The sequence below is a fragment of the Panthera tigris genome, chromosome C2 (genome assembly GCF_018350195.1).
Source record: "Panthera tigris isolate Pti1 chromosome C2, P.tigris_Pti1_mat1.1, whole genome shotgun sequence".
Lineage (NCBI taxonomy): Eukaryota > Metazoa > Chordata > Mammalia > Carnivora > Felidae > Panthera > Panthera tigris.
Genome location: NC_056668.1, coordinates 131,070,022 through 131,083,109, shown reverse-complemented (window position 1 = coordinate 131,083,109; position 13,088 = coordinate 131,070,022). Strand labels below are relative to the sequence as shown.

The following is a 13,088-nucleotide window of genomic DNA, read 5'->3' as shown; positions in this document are numbered from 1 at the left end:
CCCCTGGGACTGGCTTGCTTCAGTACTGACTTTTCCCGCAGCACTGGGGCCTTGGGCACAATTTCAGGGCCAACGCGTATTACTGGAGTATTTGAAAGGTGGCTGGAAAGTAGATTGACTTCCAAACTTTTGTGCTGTCTGATGAGATGGTAAAACATCCAGGCTCATCCCGCACTTCTGTGTGATCTTGGGTCTGCAAGGAAGCCCTGCAGGTTGGCACGGAAGACGCTGGAATAGAGGGGGAAAACCAGACTTAAATGAACACATTTGTGGAAAGATTTGCTCTGTCTGAAGCTCAGAGTCCTCCTGTTGCGCTAGCTTCTCTCTTAAAAAGTAAACTGCTGGCAGCATCTGACAGACGAGTCACTTTGGATACCTGTTTGGGTACCTTTTCTTAGGGAAGACGAGGAGAAATTGGACCCACAGGAGATAAAGGGATTGCAGGATGTCCAGGGGAGCACGGCCAAAAGGTAAGCCCTGCTGGAAATGTGATCTTGAATTCCCTACAACAGCCTCTTGCCTCTTTCCTCCCTCCCTCCCTCCCTCCCTCCCTCCTTTTCTCTCTTCCATCCCCCCCATGCCCCGCCCCTTTCCCTTTCTCCAATTACATGTTAGTGTCCTCCCCTTCAGACTAATTCTACTTCTTAGAAACCTCAATGAGTTTTGAGCCCACCTCAAAACATAGGTGGTGTTCAATCCCACCTATATAACCTCTGTGATTGTAGAACCAGAAGCCACTAAAGAACAACACAATCACCCTCTTTAGGGAGGCAGCCACATCCCGCCCCAACAGGGTGTGAATCCACCTTCTGACTATCTTTGATGTGTCAGTGAGAGATATTTCATCTTTTACAGGGAGCCAAAGGATATTCTGGATTCAAGGTACTGTAGTGTCTTCTCAGTCGAATTTGATTTCCTGGCGGGATTAGTTTCCCAGGAAGCATGTGGCCGAGCTCCCCTCTGACCCGATTGTGCTCCTTGTTGTCCCTCAGGGAGAAAAAGGAGACGATGGGTTTAACGGACTGGATGGGGAGGAGGTAAGCTATCTTTCAAGTACTGTAACATCGTCATGAGGTTGACGTATTGCTCTTTAAATGGGGATTTTGTTTTCCTTGTTTTCTTTTAGGGCTTTCATGGGTTACCTGGGACAAAAGGAGAAAAAGGCGATCCAGGATCCCAGGTAAATCTTCAATAAATCAAAGAAGGAGAATTTGGTGATGGAGATAGTCTTAACTGCTATGCGCCAGTGCTTAGAAGGGACAAAATTGAGAGCTGACTTGACCACACAATGAAGGCCTGTTACTACTGAATAAATGCTGCCTTCCCATTTGGGAATCTTCAAGAATTCCATTGAGGGATTCAAAGCGTGCAAGGTTCTTCGTTTGGTGTCTTCCACAGAAGTCTGAAAATGATTGTTTTTGCCTCCCAGTAGCTTCCTTGTTTGCATCAGGAAAAAAAAAAAACCATAAAAATCAAGAGAAAGATACAGAATTATTTTGGTGACCTTGGTGTAGTAAATCACAGTGAAACTTTTTTTATCTTAAATTCATTTCAATACTGATTAATATATGCCGGTTGGTTCCAAACAGCTCTGCTTATATGTTCTGATCCATTTATTTATGCAATATTTTTGAATATCTGGCATGTGCCGAACACCGAGTTATATGCTGATGATTCAGAGACGAACCACACTGACCTTGTCCTCAAGGATCCCCAGACGTAGAAAGACAGACATATTAATTGCTAATGACAGTGCAGAATGTGATTGAGGCCATGTAGACAACTACGTGAGAGCCCAGAGAAGGGCACCTAACTCAGCCCTAACTCAGGTGGGGAGGGAGTTCAGAAAGTCTTTCTGGAGGAAATGATCCCTGAGCTGAAGATGATAGGAATTAGCAAGGCATGGAGAAAGGCCATTCTAGACAGAAGGAACAGCATAAGCAAAGACACGGAGGCTCGAGAGCACTGCAGATTGAGCATTAGAGTACAGGTAGAGGGAGGTGAGGTTCCAGTGGTGGCCAGAAGAGATTGGGAAGACGCCGGGGAGCCATGTTGAGGAGTTAGGCTTTTAACGTTAGGAGATTGGGAACCTTTAAAAGATTTTAAGTACGGGCGCCACAACTGAATTTGCGTGTTGAACATACTACTTGTCGGTGGTGTGGAGACTGTGTCAGAGATGACATAGGTGCAAGGCAAAGATGAGAGGATCTGGAACAACCGAGGGGAGAAGTGACAAAGCCTTCAAGTAAAGCAACGTCAGTGAGAACAGACACATGACGTACTAATACTAAGGACGTGGCAGGGCCCGGGCCGGAATGAGCAGTGGGGTGCAGGATTTACGGACGTACTCCTTCTCAGAGCTCTGCCAAATGTGTCTCCCTAAATACTGCACCCCAGGTGACTTGTTTCTCTCACCCTAGTTCTGGCTCCGGCACAGATCTCTAGATCTAGGTGACCAGAGAAGCAGGAAATGAGGAGTCATTCAGAATGCCTGGAACGGTACTGGCTTGGGCAAGCTCAGTTGGGAACACTTGAGTCTGAGTTGTCAACTGGAGCATTTCCTGTGGAGGTTTCCAGTGAGCAACTGCATTATAAATGTCAGAGGTTCCTAGACTGGCTGGGATGTCCAGTACAATCCCCACTAGCAATATATGACATTTAAATTCAAATTGGTGAAAGTGAAAACTCCCGCCCTTCAGTTGTACTAGCCACATTCCATGTGCTCAATAGCCACATATGGCTAGTGGTTACCATCTTAGACAACTCAGAGAATATTTCTATTAGGGCAGAAAGTTCTTTGGCGTAGCGCTATGCTAGATCACGAGAGTTTTCCCATTGCTCATTGTCACTCTAGATAATCCTGACTAGCGATCATCTTGACCTTTTAACACTGAACTGAATATCGCTTGAGAAGGCTGAGGAAACTGGCTGGGATAAAGGAACATGGATCATTTTGTCTGATTGACTTTCTTGCCGCCAAAACCACACGCTTGACTCTTTAACACCATTCTGAAACCCTCCTACAAGCTAACTCAGAAGCTCATTTTATTTTTTTTTAGGGCAGCCCAGGTTCCAGAGGCCCCCCTGGGAGATATGGGGAGAAGGGCTTCCCAGGAGATCCTGTAAGTTACTAGGGTCTGGTTGGCTCTGAATTATGTAGTTGCTCTAAGCTCCTATCTCCTCTCCCTTGTGTCTCCCACTAACCTCTAGGTGAAGGCTTGTCTCCTTGTCTTGGGAGCAGGGGTAGTAGGTATTGTCCAAGACTTATCTGCTTGGGAAAAATCTGTCCACATCTGATTTTAGCTGATTATATTGAAAATTTCGGGGCACCTGGGTGAGTTAAGTTACCCAGGCACCTGGGTGAGTCAGTTAAGTGTCCGGCTTTGGCTCAGGTCACGATCTCACAGTTTGTGAGTTTGAGCCCCACGTTGGCCTTGCTGCTATCAGCCTGTCAGCACAAAGCCCCGCATCAGATCCTCTGTCCTCCTCTCACTCTGCTCCTCCCCCGCTTGTGCTCTCTCTTTTCAAAAAGTAATTAAAATTAAAAAAAAAAAAATTGGAGCTGGGAGCTCAGGTTCCATCTCAATCATCCTTATTGTTATATAGAGACTTCCAAAGTCCTTTTCGGGAGACGTTTCCACAGTTCTGCTTCTTGGGCTTATAATCTTACAGACTCCCTATTTGCAGACTCAGTTACAAGGGAATCTTATTACACCTCTAAGGGGGTACCATAAGCATGTTCAGCCATCAGTGAAGCTGCCGATACAGAGAAGAGATCATTGCCATGGCTTTGGCAAACACTCTTATCACTTTGTTGATCACCAAACCCTCTTCAAACTTGGGGAAATATTATTGTATTTTTTCTCAAAAGTCGATGAATTTCAAATATGGAGAATTTTCTGTCACCCCTTCTCACTTAACCCAAATTAGCTTAATACATGAACATTGTACCATTGTATTTGAAAAAAAAAAAAAGCTGATATTCCTTGGTTCTAAAATACTTTTTATATCTTCCTCTAGGGTAATCCAGGACGCAACAGTAACATCAAAGGACAGAAGGGCTCCAAAGGAGAACAAGGAAGACAAGTAATTGGTTCTGTTTTACGTACAGAGAACCTATAGACCTATTTACATATATATGAATGATTAATTCTGTTACTGAATGGAGGCTTTCATGAAGTCTTAATTATTTAATAAAATATGTAACCCTTCTATAATTGAATAACAGCCCCGAGTTCACATTTAAAACAGCATTATTTTCTGAAAACAGGACACATATGTAGTAGGTTATACTTTTAGGGGTTAAATTATTAAGTTTCTGGCAGGTGACATTATTGTAATGGGAAACTGATAGTTAGCAGTGCACGTTACTACACCATTTTCCTCATTAACAGATATATACCCAATAGTGTTAACATGCAGAAGATTCTAGCATGACACATTTGCTCTGCTGTTTTAATAGTGAGTGAGGTTTTTATGCTGATGTAATTAGTCAGAATATATTGCCTTATGATCTTGGGGGAACAATTGTATTTCTAGGGTAGAACTGGACAGAAAGGGACTCCAGGTGATCCTAATTCCAGAGGAATAAGGGTAAGTTTTTCCGTGAACATTTATTTCCCCTCCTTATCATCTGACGATGCCATAAAGGTTTTCACAATATTTGCCCCTGCAGAGTTGGCTGGCCCAGGGCTGATCCATTGTCACTATTGTCATTTGGGGCTAGATGGTGTGAGGGGCTGTCATGTACATTCGAGGAGGTCTAAGAGCATCCCTGTTCTCTACCCACTAGATGTCAGTAGCACTCACTCCCCCCAAGTTGTGGCAGACAAAAAACATCTGCAGATTTTGCCAAATGTCTGGGATGAGGGGGAGTGGGGAGTGAGAGTAGGGGGCAAAATTACTCCTAGATGAGAACCTCTGTGACAGTCTGCCTTCCTCTTTCTGCCTTCCAGAAGCTTTTGAATGTCTTTGGAGAGAGTCAATGCTTTAACATGAAAGTTCTCCTCCGGTAGCTTAGCATCTCTGAACTTCTATAAGAATATGAATTGGGTAAACCCACTCTCTTTATCTTCAGATGTCGCCAATGGGAAAGAAGAATCACAGATAAATTCTTGAATGAACCAAAACACCGGTGACTAGGAACAAGCCTCTGGCAACTTCGAGAGCCTAGGGCAACTTTATAGCATCCCATGTGATGCCAGGCCTAAAACAGGAATACTGGATATCCCCTTCTTTTTATGGAACAACTAAGAAATCGCTTTTCTTTTTGTGCATTACTAAAGTGGGAGATGATATTTATAATGTGCTAGAAATCCTTCTGTCATGCACTCAGAATGGAGATCATAAAAAGACAATAACGCACAGTCTCCTAGATTGGACCCTGCACCTTGTTTGATCGAGAAGTGAAAATACTTGGCCTTCTTTTCTGTTGCAGACCTGGAGTCTTCTCATCACTTTGAAGGCCATGGCCGATTGCCTTTTTCTCTGATCTAGATAGTGGAGAAATGTGTTGTAATTCCTCTTGCCTTTGTTTATCTTGAATCATAGTTATTAAGGGATAGGATCTACAGTCAGTTGGCTTAGGCTTCCTGGTGCTTCTGGTAAAAATTCTCTGGGACCTTGCCCTCTTCTCCACACAAGAGAATCAAAATTAACCAGAGGAATCCAGGGAACAGCAACATATACTACATGCAATAAATTTAAAAAAATTTTTTTAAATGTTTATTTATTTTTGAGAGACAGAGCACAAGTGGGGGAGGGGCAGAGAGAGAGGGAGAGCCAGAATCCGAAGCAGACCCCAGGCTCTGAGCTGTCAACACAGAGCCCAACATGGGGCTCGAACCCACAAGCTGTGAGATCATGACCTGCGGATGCTCAACCGACTGAGCCACCCAGGCACCCCTACATGCAATAAATTTTAAAGATAAATATATATTTTTCTTGGTTTAAGAGAAAATACATTAGTTTGAAATAGCTTTATAACTATCCCCCTCAATCAAATACTTTTGAAAAGAGATGCTAGGAATGGGGCTGGGGATTACTACTTGGACAAACCAGCCAGTGACTCTAAATCACTTCAGAGACAGGAGGCTCTCACCCGCCCTCTCCTATCTTCACCCATTTTCCTGCCCAGCTCCTCCTTTGTAACCTCTCTTCTCCTGAACTGAACAAGGCTATGTGAATATAGAACAACATTAAGCTTTTCTACCTCTTCCCCAACTTTTCCAGTGAAGGCAAGAATTCTCTCTGAGGGTCAGAGGATCTTAAGTAGATAACAGATTCTAAGAACACAAGCAAACCTAAGACATGGCCGCCTGCGGGACAGAATTCCAACTTATGCAAGTTGATTGTACCGGCTGTTGCCAAGACGGGGGCTTGATATTCTGAGAACCAGAGCACTAGAATCGACAGTCCAGGTCCCTTGTTTTTGGCCTGTCACACACAGATGCTTATACGGGCACCTGGGTGGCTCAGCCAGTTGAGAGTTGGACTCTGGCTTGGGTCATGATCTCACAGTTTGTGAGTTGGAGCCCCACGTGGGGCTTGCGGCTGTCAGTGCAGAGCCCATTTTGGATCCTCTGTCTCCCTCTCTCTCTGCCCCTGCCCCACTCGCACTGTCTCTCAAAGATAAGCTAACATTAAAAAAAACACACAACTGCTTTTAAATAATAGTATTTCTACTTCTGTAGCATTTATTTTATGTCACGTCCTGATCAAATCACTTTCAAATACTAATTCATTAAATCCTCATAACAAGCCTACTAGGTAGATATTATTATTTATATCCATTTTGCAGATGAGAATAACAAGGACCCTTGGAACACTTGCCCAGGATCAGGATAGGTAGCAAGTGGCAGAACTGGGGTTTGAACCCAGACTGTCTCACACCAGAGTCTGGAGTCCCGACCTCCTGGCTAAGGCTTACTGAGCAATTGCTCTGTGCCACACAAGCTTCAAAGGGCAGCCTTGAGCTCAGGAGTACCTGACTTCTAAAGGCACACCCTAACCATTGTGCAATATTGTCTGCATGTAGTTCAAAAGTTCTTTTACCCTTTTAATGGAGACATCCCAGGATAGTAGTGGCCTCAACCTTTGTTTGCTGTTTCTTCCCTACTTTCATTTGTCAGGAGCTCTATTAGTCCCATCAAGGAACAAAGAGCTCACAGGTTACAATGGGTAACTTCTCCCAAAGGGCATTTGCATTTTGAAAGCAGAGTACCTGAATCAAGGGGGCAGAACCCCAGGAGAGGAATTCGAATCATTATCCAAAGTGGTAGAGGTGATACTTGGTCAGGTAGTTCGTTCTAAGGAAATTCAGAAGGTAGGCAGTTGAAAGAAAACCGATTCTGAAATAATTTCCATGGCTACCTTTCTGAATGCATGAATAGAAATTTTTTTTTTTAAGTATTTGTCTTGTACCTAAAGGAATCATAGTCATTTATCACAATACAAAGTAGACTGGTGATTGGGATGTTCCATAGCTCTCTCAGAGGGGCAGGGGTGAGGGGGGTGTGAGGGTATAGATTTTATTGCTGCTGTTTAGGGAAAAAGAAGTTAAAATCTGGGGTCTGAGTCCTTTCCTGCCTAGAACACTCTCTGGAGAGGGTGTGACAAAGGCGGACACTTAGGTGGGGAGCCTGAGCTGGTGACATGGAAATCACCACTGGTTAAGTACAAACAGGCCGGTGGCCCGGCCGCTGGACCGCCACGTCATTGGGCAGACCCCGTCGGCCATTTCCTTCTTGTAGAATTCCTTGGAAACAAACCTCAGTGGGCCCACGTGTGAAGCACTGAACCTAACAATTTTTACTCTCCCCTAAGATACATTCAGGGCCTGGGACAGAGAGACAGACAGGACACAGCTTGTTCTCATGTAGGAAGCCTCTGATTAGCAGACAGTACTCTATGGAATTTGCTGAAGAGGGAAGGATAGAAGACAGGTTCTTCAGAATGATTTGATCCTCCAAACAACCTCCTGAATAATTGTCAGACTGGAGCTGGATCTGTAATGACTTTCAGATTGGCTTTCAATCAATCCCCCAAATGTTAGTCTATAATGAAGTGCCCAGTGAGAAAACTTGTCTTTCCAAAGTGCCTCAGGGAAGCCATTTCTGTGAGCTGCTCATTACTTATGTCTGTCAGGGAATGAAACAGGCTGGTTTGCCTCTAAGAACCCTCCACTTGGCTACATACACACTAACACTTTGCCTTTTCTGTTCCAGGGAAGGGAAGGCCAAAGGGGGCCCCCAGGTGTCCCGGTAAGTACCCTTTACTTCCTGCCCTTCGAGGTAGTTGGTTCCAAGGAGAGTCCTCATGGGCAGATGGCACTGGGAATGAACAAGAATGTGACAAAGATGTTCTAGGAAGTGTAGAGCAATAGAAATGGCCCCACCCATGGAGGGGAAACAAGGGCCCATCAGCTCAGCTGCCAGGAACTGGATGGGCCTGACCTAAGGCAGAGCCTCCTTCACAGGCACCTCATAGACAAGAGGATCTGTGCGATCCCAAATGTTATATATTTGACTGCCTTTCACAAGCACTGGGAATCAACTGCATGGGAGGGAAATTCCTTACTAGAGTAAGAAACAATCTTGTGTTCATTTTTTAGTATGGAAATGAATAGAATCCTAGGCAAAGTAAGGGGTGAGCCAAGGTTCAGTCAAAGTATTGCCCATGTACTATGTATTACGGTACTAGGTAGTATAAAGAGAAAATCTCTAGGGAAACTATGTGGAGACAGTATTAACACTGAAAACTCGTTCATCAGGGGGAGCCGGGAAATCCTGGACTTCCAGGTGCCCAGGGAGCTGACGGATTACAAGGCCCACAGGTATGTTGAAGTAGTCATAAATGCTGATAAATAATGCTGAGTTATTCCAATAGGAAGCCAGTGGGTAGTTCTGTATAAAAATAAATAACTGAGAAATGCTTAATCTGCTCCTGCCCTCCTCCATGGTCTATGTTTCTGGAATTCTACATTTCCCATCATGGGAGAGTGATTGTGCTCCATCAGACCTGCTCCTATTTTGCAGCTCATGAATAGAGAAAATGGCTGCTCTTGTGCTCACCCAGTATTGTATCAGCTTGTTAGTAATAATGAATTATTAGGACCTTACTATTATATTAGTAATCAACGAATTACTATTAATTAGTAACAATTACTAATTAGTAATTAGTAGGTACCTGAGCCCTATCTTTTGCCTTCCAGAGAGTGATCAATGGCTCATGATTCAGACATGAGCCATTTTTTCTTGATCGTATCATTGCTGATATGGGCATCGGAGTCAGGACATCTCTGTCTCTCCTTCATGTTGGGAAGGTGCTGGGGTCATCCCTGGAGAATGGTTTTGTAACACATGGATATTTAGTTACCTTATGGAGCCTGCTTGAAGCCAGGATTCGTCTGGAAGGTGTGCCTAGACCTAAGACCTTCTCAAGAGTTCATTTTTCTTTTAGGAAGTTTCAGATACGCCAAAGTAGAATTTGGTATTCTCTTGCGGTTTCTGGGGTCCCTGAATCAAACCCCCAACTAGCAAATCCTTTAGGCTGAGTAACCACGTGACCAGCCCAGATCCATCTCCCCTTTGTAGGGAGAAGGGGGACATTAGCTCAGCTGCTCCAGGGTCCCTTTGATACTCAGGCGGAGAACGACGGCTCATCCAGTGGGTACAACCATTGTACAGCTGGTACCCGGGAGTCAGGAAACATCACCAGCACCTCTAGTTTTTTCTTCCATGCAAGAGATCTATACGAGAACCTTGCATCAGATGCTAATATAGTGGAAAATAGGCTTGAATTCCTCTGGTAGAGCTTCTGCTGCTAAAATGTCCTCTTGGGCCAACTTGAAACAACTTAGCTTTCCATTTTCCACGTTGACGATGAGCACTCTGGCCCAGGTAACCTGCCCCAACAAAGGAATCCATCTGACCGTTGTTTGCATCTTCACCCCTTCTTCTAAGGGTTTTATTTCTCCCTTTGGTCTCCTTTTCATTTCCCCCTGTCAGAGGAGGATGAAGGTCTTAGACCCAGGCAGAGATGCCTGGATAAGATCTGTACCATGGAGTCTGGGCCTCCACTCAGTCCCTTTGGTAAGATACGCTTAACCTCACAGTTACAAGGTGACTTGTGGTGTTGGACCAGCGCTTTTCTGTGGACATGTTTCAAAAGCATTAAAGAAGAAAGTACGTTTTCATTGCTTCATGTAATTATACTTCTCGTTACCACATTAGGGGGGAAATGGAATTCCTGGCAGCAAAGGAGAGAAGGGAAGCCCAGGGCACAAAGGACCTCAGGTGAGTGACTCGGGAACGTTGGGAGTCAGTGGTCTCCAATCAGACCATTTTCTCTTACTTCAGAAACATCGTCATACATAGTTTATTTTATATTATCTGCGTTTGGGGTATTTTATTTTTCAATTAACTTGGGACACATTTGGGACAAAAAGAATTGGCAGCAAATTTTAGCACAGCCCCGAGTCCTTGCACGTCACATAAGCCCTCCTCTCTCTCCTTCACTGGGGTTTTACTGGGAGAGCACGGACCCATCGCATCAGCCCCAAGAAAGCATTTGGAAGAGTACAGATCTCGCAGACTTGTGAACATTTCAAAACCTGATTCCCTCTGCTGACTTTTCTAACTTTTAAGAATGTATCTGTGCCACATGTATCTCCACCGACTGTAGATGTTTGAAAATGGACTCTACAAAGATCCCTCGCCACCCAAATTGACTTGATTCCTCAGCTCACCCTCTGAATCTATTTGGTCCCTAGGTTTCTGACAGTGAGTGATAAGAGTGGGGATGGCTGGTGAGGGGATTCCTATGAAAAATGTTCTGAATCTGTTCAGTTCTTCAGCTCCGACAGCGAGAATTCAGAAGGAACACCTGTTTGCCTCCTTATCATGCCGGCATGTTTGTGGAAGACACTTGTGCCCATTTTCAGATTGGGACTGAAACACACTGTGCATAGAGTTCCAGATGCGCGCATGGTGTAATGCTCACGAGGGGCAATGTCTCGTTCTCACAAAATCAGTACATTCCAACCAATGTGCCGCATGTAGAAATAGCATATGTCCTGTCAAGAGCACCCTTTCTGTTTCTCACGAAGGCCCCGGGCGGACTAGTGGTGTCCCCGCAGATGAAGATTTGTGGTCCTCTAAGCCAGACTGTAAGCCGAGTCACCTGCTTTCAGCACAGATGTCTCTCTCCCCTGGGTGGCTGGGTCTCTTGTTAAGCAGGCATCAAGGAGCTGTTGGAAATGACACGAAGAAAAGCGAAACTGATCTAAGGGGCTTTCTAAGAATTGTTGCAACACCCACATACGTGTCTCCCATTTTCGTTCAGGGCTTTCCTGGGCCGATGGGAGCTAAAGGGAGCCTTGGAAATCCCGGACCCGCAGGGAAAAAAGTAAGTGTCATCTCCTATAGATTTAAATACTGAGAAAAAAGTACTGCCCTTCTTTTCTTGATTTCCATATTAATTCCTCGCAGGAGAGGGGCACCCTCAACCCCCCCCCCCACCTGCTTTCTGCGATACATTCTTTTGCTTCCACTGAGCAAAGAATTTCTAAATGCTTATCTCTTCCTGACACTGCCCTGTTTCACGAGGAGAGACACTGTGATCTCACGCGTGGTGAAATAACTCTGAAAACTTTCTTCAACTCCCCGATTTCCTGCAGGCATGAATGTATGCACGGGGCAGAGTCCAGAAGGGGGGTGTCCAGACTCAATCTGCTTGTGCATACCATTCTCTCATTCACCCTACTGTCTCTGATGTGGCTCTTTTGGAGACTGTCAGACAGCGGACTGTTGGCCTCTTCAGAATCCCACTCCCTGCTTAACACCTTTAAGCGGCTCCCTGTCCCACGGCCAGCTGTGACTGGCAACTGTGCAGTCACCCTGGGGGCCCAGCTTAGAAGGGCCCCATGCTTGGTTTCATGTCCTGCTGTCACCATCTTGAAAGTCTTAATATTTGAGGATGGGATCTACGCTTTCATTCTGCACCGAGCCCCACAAATTAGGCAGCCAGTCTTAATTTCCCCGTAGCTCTTAGGAAAAGCTCTAGACTTTAAAGTAGCTTGGAAGGCCCCCTGACCCTGTTTAATTCTGAGGCTTCAGAGCTCTTTTCCCTCCCACGTGCCCGCACCAGGCTTCTCAACAATGCCTTTCCTCTACCCCGACCGTGACCACCCTCACCCCTCCTGCAGTTCCTTCTTCCACTCACACAACTCCGCCCTCAAACCTCACACCCCTGCTCCTGTGCTTCAGGCAGCCCGCCTCCTTAACCCCACCAGATCTATTTATTTATTTAAAGAAATTTTGTTGTAATGTTTCTTTATTTTAGAGAGAGAGAGACAGAGAAAGCTGGGGAGGGGCAGAGAGAGAGGGGGACACAGAATCCAAAGCAGGCTCCAGGCTCCGAGCTGTCAGCACAGAGCCTGATGTGGGGCTCGAACTCACAACCGTGAGATCATGACCTGAGCTGAAGTCTGATGTTTAGCTGAAGTCTGAAGTCTGGCCATCCAGGTGCCCCTTATCAAATCCAATTTAGATTCCCCTCCCCTTCACTGGCATGGCATCCTGAGTTTATAATTTTCTGCCTGTCTAATTGTCTCTCTTTCCAACCAGACTATTTTTGCTGAGGCAGGACCACATCTATCATATTCAGTAGTTCATTTTCCAGGACGATAAATACTTGTTGGATGGGCAGACAAATCAGCTAATAAAGCAACTTTCGCTGGAGTAAATTTTCCACTCTTTCCCTTCTCCTTCAGTCCTTCTAGAATACCAGGAAAGCAGTGCTTGGGCTGTGCTGACATTTTCTGCTCGCCTTTGGAAAGATCATTATTGGTTTCCTACACCCCATGCCTTGGCTGAGCACTGAACCCTCACTGAGAGCCTTAAGATTTCCCGTCTCAACCTCCTATAGTGGGAGCCAGTTTGGATTTTACTGACCTGAAGCCCTTTTTGTCTCACTTACTAGGGAGAACATGGAATTCTTGGAGATCCAGGGCCAGTGGGGCCAGCTGGACAGCGAGGAAAACAGGTATGAGCTTTTAGGACCCTTCTCTTTTCGCAGCTCCAAGTGCT

At 45.2% G+C, this 13,088-nt stretch overlaps 1 protein-coding gene across 2 annotated transcripts in view; it reads left to right on the top strand.

Moving 5' to 3' along the window:
• COL6A5 (collagen type VI alpha 5 chain) overlaps positions 1 to 13,088 on the top strand; it is a 112,630-nt gene that overhangs the window by 51,410 nt on the left and 48,132 nt on the right. For both annotated transcript variants that reach the window (XM_042956416.1, XM_042956415.1), the window contains exons 14-25: positions 399 to 470; positions 856 to 882; positions 993 to 1,037; positions 1,127 to 1,180; positions 3,060 to 3,122; positions 4,021 to 4,086; positions 4,540 to 4,593; positions 8,226 to 8,261; positions 8,771 to 8,833; positions 10,233 to 10,295; positions 11,344 to 11,406; positions 12,982 to 13,044. In XM_042956416.1, the coding sequence (XP_042812350.1) occupies positions 399 to 470; positions 856 to 882; positions 993 to 1,037; positions 1,127 to 1,180; positions 3,060 to 3,122; positions 4,021 to 4,086; positions 4,540 to 4,593; positions 8,226 to 8,261; positions 8,771 to 8,833; positions 10,233 to 10,295; positions 11,344 to 11,406; positions 12,982 to 13,044 (669 nt within the window). The remainder of the gene's footprint in view (positions 1 to 398; positions 471 to 855; positions 883 to 992; positions 1,038 to 1,126; positions 1,181 to 3,059; positions 3,123 to 4,020; positions 4,087 to 4,539; positions 4,594 to 8,225; positions 8,262 to 8,770; positions 8,834 to 10,232; positions 10,296 to 11,343; positions 11,407 to 12,981; positions 13,045 to 13,088) is intronic.